At 37.2% G+C, this 22109-nt stretch overlaps 1 protein-coding gene across 1 annotated transcript in view; it reads left to right on the top strand.

Annotated features, from left to right (window-relative positions):
* The window catches only part of TOP2B (DNA topoisomerase II beta), a 61489-nt gene that overhangs the window by 31924 nt on the left and 7456 nt on the right, over positions 1-22109 (top strand). The window contains exons 9-29 of the mRNA XM_088521175.1: positions 3796-3897; positions 4000-4137; positions 5772-5910; positions 8677-8834; positions 9538-9663; positions 10128-10238; positions 10321-10426; positions 10617-10726; positions 11385-11477; positions 11572-11686; positions 13627-13748; positions 14516-14664; positions 15473-15704; positions 17048-17182; positions 17528-17728; positions 18479-18674; positions 18826-18917; positions 19858-20013; positions 20154-20237; positions 20757-20954; positions 21298-21442. Of these exons, the coding sequence (XP_088377301.1) occupies positions 3796-3897; positions 4000-4137; positions 5772-5910; positions 8677-8834; positions 9538-9663; positions 10128-10238; positions 10321-10426; positions 10617-10726; positions 11385-11477; positions 11572-11686; positions 13627-13748; positions 14516-14664; positions 15473-15704; positions 17048-17182; positions 17528-17728; positions 18479-18674; positions 18826-18917; positions 19858-20013; positions 20154-20237; positions 20757-20954; positions 21298-21442 (2908 nt within the window). The remainder of the gene's footprint in view (positions 1-3795; positions 3898-3999; positions 4138-5771; positions 5911-8676; positions 8835-9537; positions 9664-10127; positions 10239-10320; positions 10427-10616; positions 10727-11384; positions 11478-11571; positions 11687-13626; positions 13749-14515; positions 14665-15472; positions 15705-17047; positions 17183-17527; positions 17729-18478; positions 18675-18825; positions 18918-19857; positions 20014-20153; positions 20238-20756; positions 20955-21297; positions 21443-22109) is intronic.

Raw genomic sequence — 22109 nt, forward strand, 5'->3', positions numbered from 1 at the left:
TGTAAAGACAAAAACTAAACCAAAATTAGAGATGTTGATGCAAGCTTGAGATTTTAGCAATGTGGTGAGTAAAAAGTTATGCATTTAAAAATTTCAGTTTAAATGTGGAATATTTCTGAAATATGAGTCATTTAATATTTGCCAGTAGCAGTTTGTTTCTACAATTTTGAAACAGATTTACGTTCTTTAAAGTGCCTACACTTGAAATCTCATGTTGAAGCAGTGTTGTCTGTATATGAATAAAAATTGGTTGTTTTAAGAAGAAACATCACGAAAAAAATAGTAAAATAGATGATCCTTCTAACTCATACTGATGGTTTGTGTTGCAGTTTATGGTTCAAGAAACTGGCAGTATATATGACTTATTTGAAGCACAAATACCAATTTAATAACTGTTAATAGTTGCCATCTTAAGCCATGTTTTACCTCTTCTCTCTTTCTTTTCAACTGTTCTTTCTACATGAAGTTGAGAACACAGTTACCATCTCCTCTCAATTCAGCCACTTCACATCCCCTTCAATTATTTTTAAATGTTCACTGTCTCTTAACATTTAAATACCTGCCTTTTGTTTTTTGCTTACTTGTTGTAGTTCATACTTCCTGCTCTCAGTTTTTGCTTTTCATTTCTTTTTCTTATCCTGGACTTCCTCAATATCCATCCTGTTTTTCCTCAGATCTGTTTTTAAAACAGCTCTGAAGAAGGACTTTTTTATTTGCTGCTTTCTGATTAATGTTTGATGGAAATGTTTCCCTTGTTTCATCTGTTATAATGTGGTTTAGTTTAAACAGAAGCCATTATTTAATCTGTGTTTCTGTAGACAGTAATTGATACTGAAAAAAGGTGATCTTCTAGAGTAAAGTAATGGCCTTCCAGTTAGACATGTTTAATTGTATAGAGAGGGTACTGCTGCGTCAATGCTTTGCCAGTTATGCGATAATAGATTTTAGTCAAAGTATTATGAACATGCTTTAGTGGCCACTAGAATTTACAATTTTATCATTATTCATACTTCCTTGTGTAAGAATTTAAAATAAGACAGTAGAATGTCAGCAGAATATATCTTGTCATGGCAACATCTTTCTTGTAGAGGCTTTAAAACCTGACTGAGAGCTCTGATCTCTGTATAAAAGAAACATTTTTCCTGTGATTGAGTGAGGAAAGCAAGCCTTTTTTTTTTTTTTGGCTTTTTTTTTTTTTCCTCTCCAGATGCCCACTTCAAATATTCATCTTCTCATGCAAATAATAGGGACCCTCTACCTCCTGGTATATTATACTTACAAGATAGCAGAATACATACTAAACTCCTCCGTGTTAGCTGTTTTTTTGTGATACTCTTTTCCAGTTACTGTGTTTTTTGCAGCTAAGCCAGCACTTCTGTCTACAGCTCAGCATCAAAAGAGGAAGATCCTGTTTTTCTTTCTTTTCTTCTCTCTTTGTCCATATATGGTGGCTGGTTTAGGCTGCAGGTGGTTGCTGCTCCTTTTCATATATTTGTTCCCAGTTGTCTTTGTTTAAGCTTTCAGATACCCAGAGCTTTAAAACCATTCATATATTTGATATCAAAAAGCCATCTTTCCTAAGAAAGCTTGTCACTTGTACTTGTAAATATTTGAATGGATTTATCACCATTGGTTTGGGCAGATAACCTAGTCATTCTTCCACAGAATTAAAGGCCAGCAGGGTGCATATCTGCAAATACTAGTTGTTCTTCCTAAGCTGTAATGTTTTAGTTATGTTTATTAATTATGATTTTATCACTGGGCTCTAATTCCATTTCACAGAAAGAAATTACTTCTCAGCCTGTGACATGACTCTTTCTAAAATGACTTAGCCACACTTATGTAGGAATTTCTGTGTGCTATTTATTAATGTTAGTTGATATCATTCAATAATTGTATTATGGGAATGATTTCTAAGTCCCATGAAATACAAATTAGCTTTGTTAGGAAAAACATCCATTTCTTAAGCTGTGATTGTTTCTTTCGATAATACAAATTTAAGCTGTTTTAGTCTTTGTTAGTGTTTCTGATTCAAACAATTTCTGAACTACATAACAAATGCTATAATTGTTAAGATTTCCTTTCCACATATAAATCAGTAGTCACAGGATGTAGTAGATCTTTTCTTCTCCTCCAGAAAGCCTTTATTTTTCCAACCAATTTCATCTCAAAATTACCTGTCTTCTAGCAATATGCTATAGGTTTTTAAATAGTTAGTTTAAAGTCTAAGACCAAAGAGAATTGCAGATAGAGAAGGTGACAGAAGCTTTGGGACACCTTGCATAGATGTCTGCATTTTGGGAGTGATGATGTTGTGACATAAATTGTACCTGTTCAAATGCCTAGTTCCCCCCTATTCAGTCTGAACGTTTTCTGTGACAAAAACACTGTTTAAGCATTGCAAATATTTTGGTCATCCCACCCTCTTGCAAAGCATCGGTTGCAGGTGGCTACGGAAAGGTAACTGTTCTGGCCTACAACTTCTGAAGTACAGAAGGGAATATTTCCTGCTCGGGATCTGTTGTCCTGGGGTTCACACTTGGGTAGTGAATACATTGCCTCATCCAAAAGCGTTTTTGCGGTAAAGACTTTAACTTGAAATATCTAGTTGGAAAGGCCTTCAGCAAGGATAACCATGGCTAAAAGTCACCCTCTTTCGAGGGTAAAAGGAAGAATTGGGACACCCATTGCAAATGGTTTACCGTCAACTACGAAAGATGAAATGAAGAAAGAAATACCATCACAGTCTTTGCACAGGGATAGCATAAAATAATGATTATAAAGTATTTTATTTCTCATGCATTTGGGCACTAGCAAAGTGCACACTTTGTGCTGCGTGCATATTGTGTGCTGTGGCATCAGGTAGGAGGAGGCAGGCCTTGCCTCCGGGAGTTGTAAGGAGAGCTGCTCATCTTCTCAAGGTTTTCATGCTCTTTTCTCTTTTAGAAGCTTCTGAATACTGAGTTGGCTATTTGCAGGTTCTCTCCCTTTGCACTCCATAAGTCCCAGGCTAGTCAAGAACGTTAATAGTGGTTGTCCAGAAGAGTTCTGTTAAATACAGCTAAGAAAAGTTAAGGTGACTTTTGGGAAGGAATTCATACTGTAGATCCATGGTTGGGGTGTTAAAGATGTTTTTATTAACCAAGTCCTTAGAGCAAGGGCAAGTTTAAAATGATAAGAAAAATGGGTGATGTTTCACGGTCACAGAATGGCTGAGCTTGGAAGGGGCCTCTAGAGATCATCTGGTCCAATCCCTCTGCTCCAGCAGGGACACCCAGAGCACATGGCACAGGGTGGAATCCAGGCGGGTTTGGAAGATCTCTGGAGAAGGAGACTCCACAACCTCTCTGGGCAGCCTGTTCCAGGGCTCCGTCATCTTCACAGTAAAGAAGATACCTGTTGACAGCCACAGAAAGATGCCTGTTGGCAGCCATGTGGGATTGCAAGGTCCATGTTAGTGCTTCAGAGTCCTTATGGGATCTGCCATGCACATAATTAAGGGTATGCATCCTCTTACAAGCTGTAAGCTGTTACATTTGTTGTCCATCACTACGCAGGGAATGAAAAGTCTCCTGCTCGTTCTGTTCCCTGTTAGTCTATTTTCCTCAACTGTGTGAAGACAGAATTACATAAAAGATAGACTTAAAAACAAGTTTTCCTTCTGTTATGCTATAACTTCATGTCTATGAAGTGCTAAATTTAAGTGTGACTATAGGATTTTTGGTAATACAATTGAAAGGAATTAGGAATTTCAATGTCTTCTATTTTTTTCCCTCTCTCTTTTCCCTCATTAAGGGTGGTAGGCACGTTGACTACGTGGTGGATCAGGTTGTGGGCAAACTGATAGAAGTGGTGAAAAAGAAGAATAAAGCTGGTGTTTCAGTGAAACCATTTCAGGCAAGTAACTATTAATAAAGACAAAAACACTGAAAAAGATGAATATCGTAACTTTCCTTTTTTGTTTATTGTTAAGTAAATTGTTTTCTATGTTTTCAACAGGTGAAGAATCACATATGGGTTTTTGTTAACTGCTTGATTGAAAACCCATCTTTTGATTCCCAAACAAAGGAAAACATGACATTGCAGCCTAAAAGTTTTGGGTCCAAGTGCCAGCTATCAGAGAAGTTTTTTAAAGCAGTAAGTAAAGCATACTAATTTTCTCTGTGAAGCAGGAATTGAGCTACTAGATCAAGTATATGTATGTTATGGCATGTAGCAGAAGATTAAATGACGCGTTTATGGAACCTTAGTGACATCAGCATGCTATGAAAATGGTGTGGAGGAACTTCTATTAATTCTCTGACCTTAATGATGGAGGCAGTGACTGTATTTTGCCCTGGATTAAAAGCAAGTTTCACCTGAATAGCTCATTTACTGCAGAAATGAGTTTAGCTCCTACAGTCTAAACATAAACCCTGACCAATTTTTGTGTTAAAAAAAATTTATTGCTTGAGAGCATTATTTTCTGTACTTTATTCTCTGATAGCAGTCTTATTCTCTTCCTTTGAAACAGATGCTGTTTCAGAGGAAGAAGTCACATCTACCTTTTCAGTAATAAAGGCAATGCAAAACTGGGGATGTGTTATTCAGAATGATTATTATTCTCAGAGAGCAAATTTAGAAAATAATTTAAAAAATGGCTTAGGGTTGCTACTTTAAATAAGAGTATTGCTACAATTACATGGTAGAGATTTCTCCTATACTGCACTCCTACAAAAGGAAGAAAAATTAGGCTTCTGTTAGCTGTAAATTGTTAAATCCTACTTGGTGGCAGTAATGTGAATGGAGCTCTGGTAGAAAGGAGAATAGTGCTACTGCTTATACTCTTGGGGTAACTCATAGTGTGGTGTTTTATTCCTCTAATTTTGTGTTACCAGCAGCATTCCTGTAGAACTTACAGGAAAAAATAACACAATCTTGGATTCATTCTCCAGATATTTTTATGCATATTTTATTTCTGTGACATGCTTGATTTAGTGTTTCTAATATTCCTAGAAGTGAACATTTATCTTCAGAATTACTTAATATGCAGACAAATATTAATATGCAGTGGAATCTCTAGTTGGTAAATATTGTATCGTATGGAAGTAATGAAAAACCAAAGCTGATGTTATTTTGCTTCAGCTGTATTTTCTTTTGATGTGGAGTCATATCTAAAGCTAGTAGAAAATATGCCATGTGCTGTTTTTTGCTGCAGATGTGTATCTTAAAAATGCCATCAATTTCTCCAATGGTTGTGATAATAGTTGCTATAGAGCCTTATTTTAATGTGCTTTTGGGAATCTGTCAAACATTTTTGGTCATTTCCACGCAATCTTCAAAATGGGCATGAGCACGGGCCTGGTGTGGTTCTTTTTTGCTGCCAGAGTCCAGAATGCAGAACCTTAATACCTAAAGTGTCTCTGGCTTATAAACCATAGAGCATAGGACAAACTTTTATTAAGCCTTTATCCTCTTTCCCTCCTTCTTTTCCACCAATTTAATAGGTAGGGAGGATAAAAAGGTGGGGAGGAGGGAAGAAATATGAAGACTTTCCAATAAATGCAATAGGGAGAAGGGAAGCTGTATGTGTGCTTCTTTTTCGGCTTGTGTGTGCAAGGAGCTAGACAACAATGTATGTGTTAATTGTTTGATTTTTTACATTTTGAACTTCCTAAAATGTAGAGGGTTTTGAGAACCACTGTTTGATCAATAACTAAAAATTGAGAGAGAAGAATCTACAGTGTGAAGCCTTGCTTTTCTCACCTACAGTTCTGATCTGTTGCTTTTAGGCCTCTAACTGTGGTATCATAGAGAGTATTTTGAACTGGGTCAAATTTAAAGCACAGACTCAGCTGAACAAAAAATGTTCATCGGTGAAACACAGCAAAATCAAGGGCATTCCAAAACTGGATGATGCTAATGATGCTGGTAAGAGCACTTAACTTCTAATGTGTGGTTAATGTTTCAATGTTTTGATCATTTTTGATGCTCTAGTTACATTGTGTATCATTTTTAAACAGAAATGTGATTGCAATAGTAACCTATTAAAAACTATGCTGTTTAGACTGCCTCATTTTAACCTCACTGCATTCTTCATCTGCTTATATATTTTTAACAAATTCTGGTACTAGAATTAAAACATGATATGGAGAATCTGGTATTAGGAATGCAGTACTTTTTAGGGTAAAGAATTAATGCAGCTGAACAAAAGCAGGAGTTTTGTTCTATACTTACAGAGTATGTGTTTTCTGATTCGCGATTCCTCCAAAATAGTTTTGTCAATATTCTGGGTTAAGACTGACTGAAGAAGACTGGCCAGTCTTCTTGACATTTCTCAATTTAAGAGACCAGAGTCTCTATAGGGTAACAAACTATAGCAGATAGATTGTGTATTGTACAGACCTGAGGGAACAGTTCATGAGACTTTAAATGCCCTTATACTTCTGTTGGGTGGTTCAGGGAGAACTGGTAATCCCTATTGGCTTCTTACTACCACAGCCAGGAATTGGGATACAGGGTTTTCCTCAAGCTGTTCCTTACCAGATGTCTCCAGGACGTTTCAGCAAGTAATATATCAAGGTTCAGAGGCTGGGAAAGACAACATTGGGATAAAGCATAGTGCGTATTTATACAGCTGGTTGGTTAAAGAGAAAAGGAAGTCCTGATATTTGGAAGTTCTTTAATGAGTACACAGGCAAAACATCTGAAGCCTATCAATCTCTCTGTCCTGGCATCTTAACAAAAAGGCTTGGGGATTCCAAGGTTCAGGTGAGATGAAGTGAGGGCTGGGCTTGTGCTTTCCTTGTGTCAGAGGTGCTGATCACTTCTGCTTCTGCGCACCAAGAGTTTCAAGTCTTTGCTGTGTAAATATCTGCTGTTAAATGTGCACATTACAAAGGGCTATGCAGTTCCAGTCTTTTCAAAATAGTATTATGAGACTTCCTCACAAGGTGGAGAAAAGGTTGAAGTGATAGATGAGGTTTCAGGGAGATTGATTCCAGGTACTCGTACATGTCACATAGAGGTTAGCTCTAGTCTGGCAGAAAGGTGTAATAGTCTTATTTGGTATATTGGTGTTTCAGGACAAGCAACTGTTTGAAAGGGTCCCAGGAATACCTGCATAAGTATCCCAAATGAGACGAGGGGATGAGGACGACTGTAGCTGAAACTAGTAGGACCAGTAGTTGTTAATGTGGTTTGTGTCAAGTGGTGCAGGGAGAGATGAGTGTCTGGCCACAGACCCTTCTGACTGTAATTCCTCCTGTGATTGTTAGATACCTTTTCCCCTTCAAGAGCAAAGTTGTAGCTGAGACCCAGCACCCAACACTTTTTTTTTGGGGCACCCGATGCTACTGAATTCAGGGGTCAATAATGATTAGTACATAGGGATACGAAAGAGAGTGTGCCTGAAGAGTGAGGTGTTTGCAGCACATTTCCTCCCCTCACTGAAAGGGATGAGGTGCTGACTCCTAAACCCGGAAATAGGAATGTGGGATTGTAAAGGAGCGGCTGAATTACTAAATCTGATGAAGCTTAAAAACATTCTTTGGAGATGCTGCTTCCTTTTCTTTCTATTTGAGTTCTATTGTATTTTAGGGTGGTGGATAAGCCCAGAAAATGCCAGAGGCACACAGTATTTCTACTAAATTAATCAGTAATGACCACTTCCATTCCAATTTCAGCACATTTTCTGTAATCCAGTTAGGAAAAAAAAAAAAAAAAAGCCTGTTATATTTTCAAAAACTGCCGAATATTGTTTTTCTTGGTATTTGGATTCCACCTTACTGACAGCATGATAGTTTTGCCTTTTAATGCAGTGTGAATACATGCCTAGTTTAGATTTAATTAAGGTGTATATCTGATTCAGATGACCAAAAAAGTCAAATCTAAGTTCTAAGTAAGAAGTGGAGAGTTGTTGCCACCTTGATTTCAAAACATTCCTATTAATAGTAAGTAAGACTCAACTGGGTTGCAAGAAGTTTTATTGCAGTCTTTGCCTTTTGGCCTTCTGAGTTTCATGATAAAATAGCTAATGCACTTAATGAACACTTGCACACACGGAAAGGGGTGGACTCCTTTCTTGGATCTACATCTCAGTTAAAACATCTCTTCAGCCATTGCAGATGAGATCAATAGAATGTGCCTCTTACCAGTTTTAAGCACCCTAGACACAGACACTTGACAGTGGAATGCAATGTGTCTTGTAGAGTAGAATTTGTACTATTAATACAGATTTGCTTCTTCTGTTCAGTGAATTTCTGAGAATGTATAACAAGTGCAGATGTTCAAATCCTTTGAGCTTTACTTGTAATTTTTTCTTCTGGTTGCCTTGTTTCAGCTTATGAGTGATTAAAAAGAAAAAGCCAAATAAATGTAATTTGATGAAATTACTTCTGCAAACAACATTGGAGGCCAGACACCACTATATCCCAATCTGTCCTTTGATTCCTTGTCCCATACTGATCTGCGGTGTGTTGTTAAAGGCAAGGATTCTCACACCCGTTGTGGAGCTTTAGTGGCATCGAGGGCCATCCCTAAAAATGAAAATTTAGCCTATTTAAATTATGCGTCATTTAATTTAGGAAGAGAGTAGGTTAATTTAGGAAGAAATATGATTCAAACAGGTTTCTGTTATTTGAGTTTAAAAGCTTCTCTGCTTTTTTCTCTTTGTCTCTACTTCTTTGCGGACTGCAGGTGGCAAACATTCCTTGGACTGCACACTAATATTAACAGAGGGAGACTCGGCCAAGTCTTTAGCTGTCTCTGGCTTAGGTGTTATTGGCCGAGACAGATACGGGGTATTCCCACTCAGGGGTAAAATTCTCAATGTTCGGGAAGCTTCTCACAAACAGGTAGGTGCCTTGTCACTTCCTTTACCTGCTGGGTGGACGTGTGCTGTTCATCCTTGATTTCTAGGCTGTATCCTCATAATTTCGTTTTTTTTTTTTTTTCAGGATAATTTGGGGGCTGTATTTCAAAATCTGTGGTAAAATTCTGAACTGGCAATATTAAGTATAGTAGTACAGAACTGGGATGATTAAGATATTTTTTTCCACAGATGCAAGGAGATCCTATTCCTTACATTCTATACCTTAAATTAACACTTTATATAGCTACATAAAATAGTAAGATTTGATATTCTCATAACTGCAGTGTAATTTCATTATCTCCCAACATGAGACAGCAGCAGTGTATTGCTTCTGCTGCCCTCCACACTTTGTTTTTTTGGGGTGAGAGTTGAGAGTTGATACCAATAATGGAGAGGGAAGGCAGCTTTGTGAGATGACTTATGTTACATGCACCTTTCTGCCTGCAGTATGGACCCAAAGTACTGTGGCTGTGGGGGAGATAGGCAGGTACAGAATTGAGAATTTGGGTGCACAGCAGCGTTTACAAGTGTGAGGGCCGGAGGGGGTTTGGAGAGGAAGAGGTTATGAAGTTCAGACAAGGGGTATATTGAAAAAGGAGCGATGAAGCTCACATGAAAAAGAATGGGATGTTTCTGAATTTCTACTTTTGCACTGACTGCAAAAATAACTTTTTTTATATATACAGATCATGGAAAATGCAGAAATCAACAACATTATCAAAATAGTTGGGCTACAGTACAAGAAAAGCTATGAAGATCCAGAATCTCTAAAAAGCTTGAGATATGGAAAAATTATGATCATGACTGATCAGGTTAGTTTGAAATGTGAATCCTGAAGTGTGCGAATATTGTTCTGACCAATGAGAGCTGTGGACCAGGCTTGGCTTGTGGACCAGGTATGCAGAGATGCAGCTCTGCATCGTATAGGAGAACTGCCTGGCTTCCAGATAAAATATGCCATGGGCAAGGCAGCTGGAAACTACCACTGTGCTTGACATGATAGAGCTTATTAGGTCAGGGATAGCCATTTTATTCTCATGACTATTTTACTCCCAGGTCCAGTTCAGAATCAAAATCAAGACTGCTTGTTCCCTGCAATGTTTTCTATCAACAGGCATTGCTTTCGTGAATCCAGGCCAGTGAATTCTGCTCATCCTGGCAATTTGACTTTTTCAGACATGCTATCACTGTCCTTTTAGTGTTGGGAGAATTTTTAGTGTTTTTGTGTGATCTCACATTTTATGAGATTGCCTGATAGTTTCATATTATTATTTAGGATCAGGATGGATCTCACATAAAAGGCTTGTTGATCAATTTTATTCATCACAATTGGCCATCACTTTTGAAACATGGTTTTCTTGAGGAATTCATCACTCCCATTGTAAAGGTAAGGCTTTGCTAATAAGATTTTATTTTATTATTTATAGTGCAGCAGAAAATTTGATAAAATGTTCTTTGTTGTTTTTAAGGCAAGCAAAAACAAGCAAGAACTTTCATTCTATAGTATTCCTGAATTTGATGAGTGGAAGAAACACATGGAGAATCATAAAGCATGGAAGATAAAATATTACAAAGGTTTGTTTAAAAATAAATAAGTTAATCTCATGCATATAAAGATATATGCTTAATGGGTGCTTTGCAGTTTTAGTTGTAGCTATTTTCATAATAGTAACTCTGTAGTGATTTTGAAATTATTCCCAGTAAAATACAAAGCCTGAAGATAAAATTCATGCATTAATGTGGTCTGTTTCTTTTTATTATACAGGTCTGGGAACCAGCACTGCTAAAGAGGCAAAAGAATATTTTGCTGATATGGAAAGACATCGGATCTTATTTCGATATGCTGGTCCTGAAGATGATGCTGCCATTACACTGGTAGGAATTTACAGAAGTTTTCTTCTATGATACATTTTAGCTTCCATTGTTTACATCAATGGCACATTAAGAAGTCTTAACATATTTGTGAACAACAGAATAAAATAGCAGCGGCAGTGAAAAATGATTTTGGAAAACATTTCAAATTTTGGAGCAAGACTTTTACCCACCTTACAAAAGTAGCTCTACCTTTGCTTAGTAGCTTTGATAATTTTGTGAGGTATATGGATATCAGTATATTCAAACATCTTTGAAGAGAAAGAGAACTGAGAACAGTCAGAGAACAATAAGGTACCCATATCACATAGTAAATTTTTTAGCATTTTCAAGAACTGTCTTGCTGGTAAATGAAGTCTTAAAATAGTAGTGGAAAAAGTGGAGAAAGAAAAAACACTGAAATGCTGATCAGAGAGAAATCTGTCAATCTGAAAAGCTTGAGCACCATGTAGTAAAGGCCATGTGTTCATACCGCTGTTCAACCATAAATATTAATTATATGGATAATCCTGTTAAACTATTCGGAAATATTTATTTGATCAGAAAGTGCAGTAGATTTAAAATTCTTAAAATCATTAAATTGTTAAATCGTTACTGAGCTACCATATATTTTAACAAACATGTACATGCTAATAATTTAGTATACCTGGAAACTTTTTAGGCCTTCAGTAAGAAGAAAATTGATGACCGGAAAGAATGGCTGACAAACTTCATGGAGGACAGGCGGCAGCGTCGGCTACATGGCCTGCCTGAGGTGAGTTGTAGTCAGTAGTAATAGATCTGGTGGATGAGCTTCTAAAATAATGTAATTTTTTATATTGAATTAATAAAACATGTATTTTTTTCAGCAATTTTTATATGGTACAGCAACAAAGCATTTGACTTACAACGACTTCATTAACAAGGAGTTGATCCTTTTCTCAAATTCAGACAACGAGAGGTCTATTCCCTCCCTTGTTGATGGTAAGCTGAATTCCTTATGATTTGCAAGAGCATTCATTTGTAATTGGTTTTTAAAGCTGTGATTTGTATCCAAAGTCAATGTATTCAGGTAGAGAAGAAAAGATCCTGTCTATTTTTGCTTGTTGCCATTCATATGCTAAGGATGCTTCTTCTGTGAAGGAGTTTAAGCTGTTTTTTGACAGCCTTTTTACTTGATCCTACCTCTTCTCTGGACCATGCAAGTGCTTTGCTTCTGCAAGTTTTTCTTTTGCAAATTTTAAGTTCTTATAATGATCCAAATTTAAAATGCATGTTTACAGCAGAGGGGGACTCTTTATACAGTCCTATACCAAAAAAACCTCTTGCAGCTGAGACCATCTTGTATTTTAGATGAGAAAGGGGAATAGTTCACAGGTGGGTAGGAATAATGGCTTCCTAGAGGGATGGATCCCCTGCTGTGCTGCAGAATGAGGCTGGGTTATGTATGCAGATGTGTCTCAGGGGGATTGGAAGAAGGTCAGTTGAATCAGAAGAATGTCTCACTTCCCGCTGCCCCATATTTGGGTGGTTAGATAAACTAGGAGTCCCTGTGCTGGCAAACCAAATCTTATTGCTGTTGAGGAAGTCTGACTGCAGGAGCTGCATGTCTTGCGATTGCTCTTTTAAAAAACTTATTTTTCTCTAACCACTTTCTTAGAAATGGTGGAATGATTTGCTGAAACATAAAGTAAACAAAGAACCAAGTTGAAGTAGATAACTGTTCATTTCAGCTGAAGTTTTCCCAAATTTGCATGTGCAGCAATGTAAGAAAATGAAGAGAAAGCATCGTAATAGGCTTAACTATTACCAGTGTCACTGGCAGCTTGCACTGTGTTTCTTTTGGGCGCAGGGCTGTGAACTGCTCAGGGAATAGTAATCTAGCAGTGGCTTTTGTGCCTCAGCATCATAAGGTAGTATATAACAGACTGGTCTGGTGGCAGATATCAGAAAAAAGAAGTGAAGGAAGGTTTTGGTCTATTTTCAGAGTTACCAGTTACCACCTTCTTATGCACTGACAGTTCTCCTGTATAAAGGAAATCCTTCAAGTTCATTACTTGAGATAGATCTTTTCCAGGAAAATTTGACACAGTCCTGTTGTAAATAAATTTGGATGTTATATGTTTAAATTAAACAAAGGTTGGAATCGGTGTCTTTTTTGTATCTTGGCTTTTTATGTGGCCTGGGTTAGTAATGGTAGCATGTAGAAATATTTCAGTGCATTTCAGAAGTACCTGTGAATTGCAGCACTGAGTGGATTAATCAGTATGAATTGGCTATCACTGCTAGCAAACAGGCTGAAAAATACACAAGCCCTTCCACACTAGAAGATGGTGTGCCTAAAATAGGCATAAAAAATCATAGGATTGATTTTTTTATCAGACTGACTTCATTATTAAAACTTAAAAGATCTAAAAGGGATGAAAGAAACAGAATGTATCTTTTGAATTTTACTGAGTTCTTGAGAATTTCACAAAAAAAGTTATATTTCAGAGAGTTTTAAAATACATGTAGGCTAGAGTTACAGTTGTCACTGCTGCTTTTTTGTAGATACACTTACCAAAAAGATTTTGTTGAGTGAACTGGAAATCAAATAACTCTTATCTTGCAGAAGGTGTACATTTAGGATAAAGTCAGAATTAATCTAAATAACATATTATATTATATGTAATAATGATTAGCTAAAAGAGTATGTTTCAATTATCACTATTTTTGTTGGGAGAGTTGATAAAATGCTGCTTTATACTCTTTAAAAAAACTGAGATATTAATTCGTTATTTTGGTAGTATTAAAGTGTGAGATTTTTTTCCATAAAATGGTTACGTTTCTTTCAAGAGACAAGGAACAAGAATAAGGGAGAACAGTTTATCACTTTAAAAAGTGTGCATATGTATTTGTTGAATATGTGATGTTCTTTTTAATAGGTTTAAAACCAGGGCAGCGCAAAGTTTTGTTCACTTGCTTTAAGAGAAATGATAAGCGTGAAGTAAAGGTTGCTCAGCTGGCTGGTTCTGTTGCTGAAATGTCAGCTTATCACCATGGGGAGGTGAGTCTGAGAAATGGGAAGGCTGTGTGGATTTTCACCCATGTGAAGTACTGGGGAAATGTTGACTTTGTTCAAAATCGCAAACCTGTTGCCATCAAGAATTTACAGTTTTTTAATGCAGATGAACCAAGTGGTATATATTTTATTATGGCAGCATATTTCCATGCTTTCCCAGTCTTTGGGCACAGTAGTATGCCAACTAGTTTGTGGTCTGTGGAGAAATGATAGATGACTAAGTACCTAGTAAGCTTGCACTAGATTCTTAATTAGAGGAACTATGAGCTACACCAGATTTTTCTCTTGAACAAGAAAGATTGTCTTTCAGTGTAGGAGGAAGTGACTCTGTTCTTTGAAAACTTGAAACAGAACTGAAACAAAAAATATTTTTGTCTTTTTTTGTTATGTTTATCTGGAATAAGAGTAAGAGCTGCCATATTATCAATTTCTCTCGCTCCTTCCCTTCAAAAGGTAATGAGCAGTGGTTTATGCAGGAGAACACAAGTGCAATCAGCATATCCTCCTTCAGTAAAAAAGTCATGGGTTTTCATAAGCATAGGGATTCTTAAGGACACTTAGGTCAGCAGATTCCATGGAAAATGAATCTTTTTGTTGTACAAGCAGGTTTTCTCTCCTTTCCAGGGAGACTCCTTCCTTGAAATTGGTGTTATGGTAGTCGCACAGATCCTGGGCACTAAGAATATATGTTATTGACTGAGTAGAACTGAGTATCTCATGTGTGGTTTTAATTAATATATGTTTTCCTGCAGCAAGCATTAATGATGACTATTGTCAACTTGGCCCAGAACTTTGTTGGGAGTAACAATGTTAATCTGCTGCAACCTATTGGGCAGTTTGGTACCAGGCTTCATGGTGGCAAGGATGCTGCCAGCCCTCGTTATATCTTCACCATGTTAAGGTAAACTCGGACCTGAAGCTAAAAACTTTCCTTTAAAGGCCATGTTATCAAGCTAATGTTATCACTGTAATACAGATTGCAGAGATTGTGTTCCTTTCTCTGAGTTCTAGTATGTTGTCTCATGCATTTTTATAAGTTGCAAGCAGCTTTACTTCTCTTATTTCCTAAATTCAGTGTAATATTTAGCTTAAAATTCTTTGGTTTTCTTCCTTTCTTCTGATTATAGGCTTCAATATTAGTTTATATTCCCTTTTTCATGCATGTTCTTTCTGTACCAAATTCAGTTTGTACAATCTGCCTTTCACATGAGCTGCTAGAAATCACATTCACTCAGGATGATGCCTTTATGGACCAAACAAGACACCAGTAAAACCTCTGTAGTATTCTTGGAAGCTGCAGGGCCTACAATTAAGCAATGAAGCAAGCACTGCAAGTGTTTGCATGTTGTGTTGCTTTGTTACAGGGTCACCTATTGTCACTTGAAACTCCAGGAATTCGGGAATACTTCACAGAATGGTGTTTTATAGATATTAAATGTTATCAGTTATTGGAATATCATGTGCTTGTGTGCTTACAAAGGAAACAGACATCATAGATTTGTTATGAACAGATTATTCCAGTGAGAAAAATTTCCCTTTCTTGGGAGATATACCTATGCTGTATTTTCAGCTTCTGAATGGCAAATTAAAAGGAAAAAAAGGAAAAACTACACAAATAGATTATATCTGGACCCACAGACCTTTAAAGTGTTATGCACTTTGCTTAACTACACCACAGTTTAAGTATTTTCTTCTTTTCTTTTTCAAAGCCCTTTAGCAAGGCTGCTTTTTCCATCAGTGGATGACAACTTGCTTAAGTTCCTTTATGACGACAACCAGCGCGTAGAGCCGGAGTGGTATATCCCTATCATCCCTATGGTTCTAGTGAATGGAGCGGAGGGAATTGGTACTGGATGGGCTTGCAAACTTCCAAACTATGACACTAGAGAGATCGTGAACAACGTCCGACGAATGCTGGATGGCTTAGATCCTCACCCCATGGTAAATACACTGTTGTGTCCTGCTGGTTTATGCGTTGGCTAGACAGGGCTGATTTTCTACTTATGCCATTTATTCCTATCACTGTAGAAATAATTGACTACTGGAACATCTGAATTGAATTGTCCCATTAATTTTATGTAGGAGCCTTGACTGTTGGGGTGAGGCTAGAGAAGGTAATACTTAAAGCTAAAACATCACAACCTAAAATTTTCTAGTTCTTTTTGAGGCCTTTTTCCTTGGGATTGCTGAATGTGAGTGTTCAGCAGCACAAGTCTTACAGAGTGGCTGGGAGGTATGGCAGTAGAACAAAAAGCTGTGCCACTCTTTCCTTTTGGGGGACTGCTGTTTATCTCTGCCTAAACTTGACACTTCCTCTGTTTTGTGTAAACAATACTCCCTTTTGCATATCGATAAATGTAGGAGAGAAGTTGATAATATTTAAGAAAATCAAATGCAGGCTGATGACCTATATTTTGCTTTTATTCCTTTATTCAGAGTTTTCATAGATGCTCTTGCAAATATTGTGTACTTGAATAAAAGGCCCAGAATCTTTCTGTAACAAATAGTTGAAATCATACAACTGGTGGGTTTTACTACTTCATTGTATTTAGCCGTGTTGCAGAAGCAGAACCATCACAAGATGGTTCTCCCCACACATAGCAGGTCTTTGCCTTTGGGAGTGCAGTGCCAATTCTCATGACAGTGTCAGATTTCATAGTGAATTTCCCCTTGCTGATTCTTGGGACATTAGTTGGATTTCTTTTATTAATGCCATCTGTTGCCCTGCCTTTAGGACTCCTGGGCATTCTGTGTAGTCTCCCAGTCTTGGTGGGAGCTTGGTGCTGTGGTTGAAAGAGGCAGTTCTGCCTCCCAGCTTCTTTCCTGTGGTGACATGTCTTCATGGCTGCTTGATGAGCTGGAGAAGGGAATCAATTCAGTCAAAAAAAGAAAAAAACAAAAACACCTCAACCTATTAGGTAGATTTTAAGCCAAACGGTTCAACTGTCTTTGCCAGTCTGCACAAGAATGAAAACGTGGCTGGGGAGGCTTCTTCTATTGCTGATTTGAAGCTCCTGTGGGACCCGTGTTTGCATCCAACCTCTGTCGTGCCTTACGTGTGCCTGCAGTTTTCGTCAAACAAACAGAAACCCCCTGAGGGCAACTGCATCCTCTAAATAGTGAATGCGTCTACCCCATAATCTGTATAAATATTAAAGTTTAAGATACTTGCTTTTGTCACTGCCGTGTATGTGTTCTGGGTTTTCCATAACCTTTTGGCTATGGCTTAAGATTTTAAATATTATTGCCATTTTGCCTTTTTTTTTTTTTTTTCCCACTTTTAGCTTCCAAACTACAAGAATTTCAAAGGAACTATCCAGGAACTTGGTCAAAACCAGTATGTAGTCAGCGGTGAAATATTTGTGGTGGACAGGAACACGGTAGAAATTACAGAGCTTCCTGTAAGGACATGGACCCAGGTAAGCACCAGTGGAATACATGGTGTCTTTCTTTCTTTTCTGTGCTTTTGTAGAAGAGATGGTTTTCTACGTGTGCCATCTGCTGTCCAGTCTCCAAGGAATACCTGCTTCTTTTCTGAGTTTGTTTATTTAATCCCCTTCTTCTCTTGAGTAGATGTCTTCTGTCCTTTTAAGATGCCCCTTTTGCAGGTTATACTGTATTTTGCAGGTTATATTGCTTTTGCAAATTATAGTTGCTATCAGATTTATTACACAAAGCTTTGAAATGGTGCATTGCTCGATTGTGTTAAAGAATTCCATATTTTAAAAAGTGCTTGCTTTTTTTTTTCTTTATTTTTTAAATAGGTGTACAAAGAACAAGTTCTGGAACCTATGTTGAATGGAACTGAAAAAACTCCAGCATTAATTTCTGACTACAAGGAATATCATACTGATACAACTGTGAAATTTGTTGTGAAGATGACAGAGGAAAAGCTTGCACAGGCAGAAGCTGCTGGATTGCACAAAGTTTTTAAGCTTCAAACAAGTCTTACTTGTAATTCTATGGTAACTTTTTTATGTTTATGACTTTATGACTATCAGAATTATGCCGGCTGCTTGTGGTATGTTTAAATGTCTTGTGATGCTTTGGACACTAGATCAATCCTGTGCGTGACTGAGCACATCCCTCTTTAGGTTTTACTACTGAAAAAAGCCATTTTTTTGATTGTTTGGATTCCTCCTTCTTTTGAATCACTATGGATCAGTAAATCCATTTTAGTCCTAGTGAATCTTTCAAACCAAACTACATGGGTTCTGGGTTGTAACTTTTTCGTAACTGAAAATTTCATAACTGTGTGGCTGGTCAAATAGCTTAAATGTAGAATAGATCCTACAAATAATTTATTTTCTGCCGTGTTATAATTAAATCTGCGTTTTTACCTAGGGACAAGTGGTATTTTCACAATCCCACTTAATATAGGACTTGATCAGCCCATTTTATGTATTGTTTCTGAAAAGTGAATAGAGCAAATCAAGATAATAATAATTCTCATGGGTTTAAACATACCTATGAACTACTGTAAGTGATAATTTGTGCTCAAAATAGTGTTTATTAGATTACAGATTTTTTTTTGTTTAATGCTACGTTTTCTGCCAACTGAAATGAATAGTAAAGGCTACTTTTGCTGGATGTGTAGAAGTTCCTCTGCTCTAGTATAAGCACCTTAAAAAGTTAAGATATGCTTCTCTGTACAAAGATTAACAGAAGTTTAAGTCATGCAATCTCTCTCCATCGTTACGTTATATATTTTATAGGTGCTATTTGATCATATGGGATGCTTAAAGAAGTATGAAACTGTGCAAGACATTCTGAAGGAATTCTTTGATTTGCGATTACACTACTACAGTTTGCGTAAGGAATGGCTTGTGGGAATGCTGGGGGCAGAGTCCACCAAGCTTAACAATCAAGCTCGCTTCATTCTGGAGAAGATACAAGGAAAAATTACCATAGGTGAGAAAATATTCAGAGAAGCTTAAGTCAGAATTGACAAAAATGCAAGAGAATATGGAAAATTTTAAATACAGTAGAAGGTACTTGCATGTAAAGTATGTATTTTCATGACATTGCTTTTTGTTGTTGATGATGCGTGTGTCTCTCTCAGAGAACAGATCCAAAAGAGATTTGATTCAGATGTTGGTCCAGAGAGGTTATGAATCTGACCCTGTAAAAGCCTGGAAAGAAGCACAGGAAAAGGTGATGATCTGAAATCTCTGCATCTATTTGATGCTGTTAATGTTATTTATGATAATCATTTATACAGATGTTTGTTTTCTTATAGCTTAATTTAATTTGTAACAAAACCAACACTTTTCCAAGGCCATTTATTGCTCCTTATTAGTTTCTGTTTCAACAAATATATTAAAATGAGATAAAAAATAGTATCACATAGGATTGCTATCACATAATGGGCAATTCTGAGAACAAAAATAGATAATGCAGGGTGGAAAATCAAAACAGAGAAATTTGGATTTCTTTGTGTATTCAAAACTAGTAACTTGACTTTTGGCTGCCTTATACATAAAGTGTTGTATCTCTTACCCCACACACAAATCTTGAGTTTTTCCGTTCTTGTTTATTCATTACATGATTGTAAATTATTGTTGTTTATATGAAAAGAACACATTCATCAGTCTTCTGGAATGAAACATGAATATTATCTAGGCATGACTTTTGAAGTTACTTCATTACATTTGATCTTGATCTATTTTGCTCTCTCCTTTCTTTAAACTTGAGATTTTTTTTGGTTCCAAAAGAGATCTGTGATTAATTTCACACTTAATTATAAGAAGATGAAACTGCTTTCAAAAACAACAGTTTTTATCAACTACCCCTTTTCTGTGCCAGCGTCACTGCTTTTGGTTGCTTGTTTTCATTTTCCCTTGTGTTTGCTTTGTGTGTTCTTTGTGGCTCGCGAGGCGTGCAGCCAGGATCACGTTCAGCTTTGTCCTCACAAATCAAGTGATTAAACAGTCCAGACCCTGTAGGCCACAGATGCTTTTTTGGAAATCTCCAGATAGTGGCTCATGTCACTGAATCCATAAGGACACGGCCTACTACTCCAGCGTGGTGGGTTAGGAGCAGGGTTCCAGGTCATGCGTGGAACTAAGATTATTTTTATTCTATTTCTCTTCAGGCAGCGGAAGAGGAGGAGCCACAGAACGCGAATGACGATGCTTCTTCCGCCTCAGGCTCAACTTCTGGTCCTGATTTTAACTATATCCTCAACATGTCCCTGTGGTCACTTACAAAAGAGAAAGTAGAAGAGCTAATTAAGAATAGAGATTCAAAGGTTAGTAAACATCGAGAGGCTTTCTGGAATGATTTGGCAGTTACTGGTCTGCCTACTTTAATGAGCAGTTATCTAATATTTACTGCGTCTTTACCTGTAACCTACCAACTGAAATGGTATACACTGCTTCCCTCTTTTAGGAGAGAGAACTAAACAACCTCAAAAGGAAATCTCCTTCAGATCTCTGGAAAGAAGATTTAGCAGCCTTCATTGAAGAACTTGAAGTAGGTTTTACAAATCCTTAAAAAAAGTATTAAAATTAATGAAGAATAATAAAAAAAACACATTTTAGAATAAAACATGTAGACCTAAAATATACTAATAATGGGAAATCATCTTCAGACAGTTGTGTTCCTAGGTGGGTTTCTCAGGGATTGTTTCTTGCATCCATACAATGTAACATTGCTTCTAAATCAGTGATGATAAAATTAGCAGGAGCAAGTTTCTTTTCGGATAATACAAAGACTGGGAGTAATAACAGATGAGAGCAGTAGTTACAGCAGTTCCCCATGATCTGATATCTACGTGTAGTTTCTGACCATACCGGGTAATGAACAGCATACCAAGAGTAATTCACTAATTTCACATTGCTAGAAAGTGTGTTATGATTCAGTTGAGAATTAAGGGAGGTCTCTTGTTCCACATTAGTCAGATGAATCTTAAATAATCGCTGTGTTCCACTTTGTCCTTATTAGAAAGAAGGAAAATTTACTTAGTGTTTCTCTTCCCATATTACTTGTTAGAAAGTAGAAGCACAAGAAAGAGAAGATGTTTTGGCTGGTATGGTTGGCAAACCAATAAAAGGCAAAGTTGGTAAACCCAAGGTGAAGAAACTGCAGTTAGAAGAAACGATGCCTTCTCCATTTGGTAGAAGAATAGTTCCACAGATCACATCTGCCATGAAAGCTGATGCCAGTAGGAAACTGCTGAAGAAGAAGAAGGTAAATCAAACTATTAGTATAGTTAGGTCATTCATTATTAAACTGCTGTCATTTTTCTACTCAGCTAGCATTAGTTCAAACCACTAATCCTGTTAGAACTCTGTTTTGGTGACCTAATTCATGAAGAAATTAATAGTCTTTTTCCTTTATATTTTCAAGCTTCTAGTGAGTGCTTCTTGTTGAGATGCTTTTCTTGGCATTCCTTCTCCCCCTGCCCCAAGGCTGGTCAACAAATGTCCATGTACTAGTCTACATTCCTGTATTATCTTTTGCAAAACTGTATTCCAGTTCAATCATGAAATATACAGTTTCTATTATTTTGCTCACCTTCTTTATATTTTAGGGTGATACTGATTCTCTAGCAATAAAAGTCGAATTTGAGGAAGAATTTGGTGGAGTGCCGGCCGAGGGTGCTGGGGAGGACTCACTGAATACCTCAGTCTCAGCAACTAAAACTCCTAAACCTAAGAGAGAGAAGAAGGAGCCTGGTAAGATCCTTAACTATAAGCACAGTTAAGCTTTAATGTGTACTAGTTATCTATTAAATATATATTTTTAACACATAGTGAGAAGGGAAATATACTACAATAATTACTATTTCATTTGATTTTCTTTCCTACAGGGCTGTGTGGAAATGTATGGGAATATTCTGCTGTAGTTGAGTATTTCTGAATACCTAAGGGATTAACAGCAGATGCAGTAAATGCTGAAGTTAATCTTCTTGTCACTTCTATTATTGTTCTCTGGTTTTATTAACTTCCTGAAATAGTTGAACTGCTTTTCTAGGGAATAAAAAGTAATCTGTAGTTATGCTAATGCTTCTCTGAAATTTTTAATATTCAAGGTTCATGCAGATAGTAAATTAGAGAGCTGTGGCTGAGCTGTCTGCACGCAGCTCCAGCCCAGCCTGGGCAGCGTGGAGCCAGAGGCCATCAGCCCGGCCTGACTGAGGTGCCCCTGCAACTGACTGACTGCACTGTGCCCCCTGCCTTCCTGTGCATGCTCCCCGTGGAGCATTCCCTTGTTAATTGGATTTTTCCAGTGCCTCCTGTTCCCTGAATAATGGAAAACTGTTCTTCTTTTCCTGGAAAATCGAACAACCTTTGAAAAAAATGGGAATTTTCCTGCTCAGTAGCTAAAACTTTAAAACTGAAA

The sequence above is a fragment of the Tinamus guttatus genome, unplaced genomic scaffold (genome assembly GCF_059628265.1).
Source record: "Tinamus guttatus ecotype Peru unplaced genomic scaffold, ASM5962826v1 Tinamus_guttatus_pri_ptg000115l, whole genome shotgun sequence".
NCBI classification, from domain to species: domain Eukaryota; kingdom Metazoa; phylum Chordata; class Aves; order Tinamiformes; family Tinamidae; genus Tinamus; species Tinamus guttatus.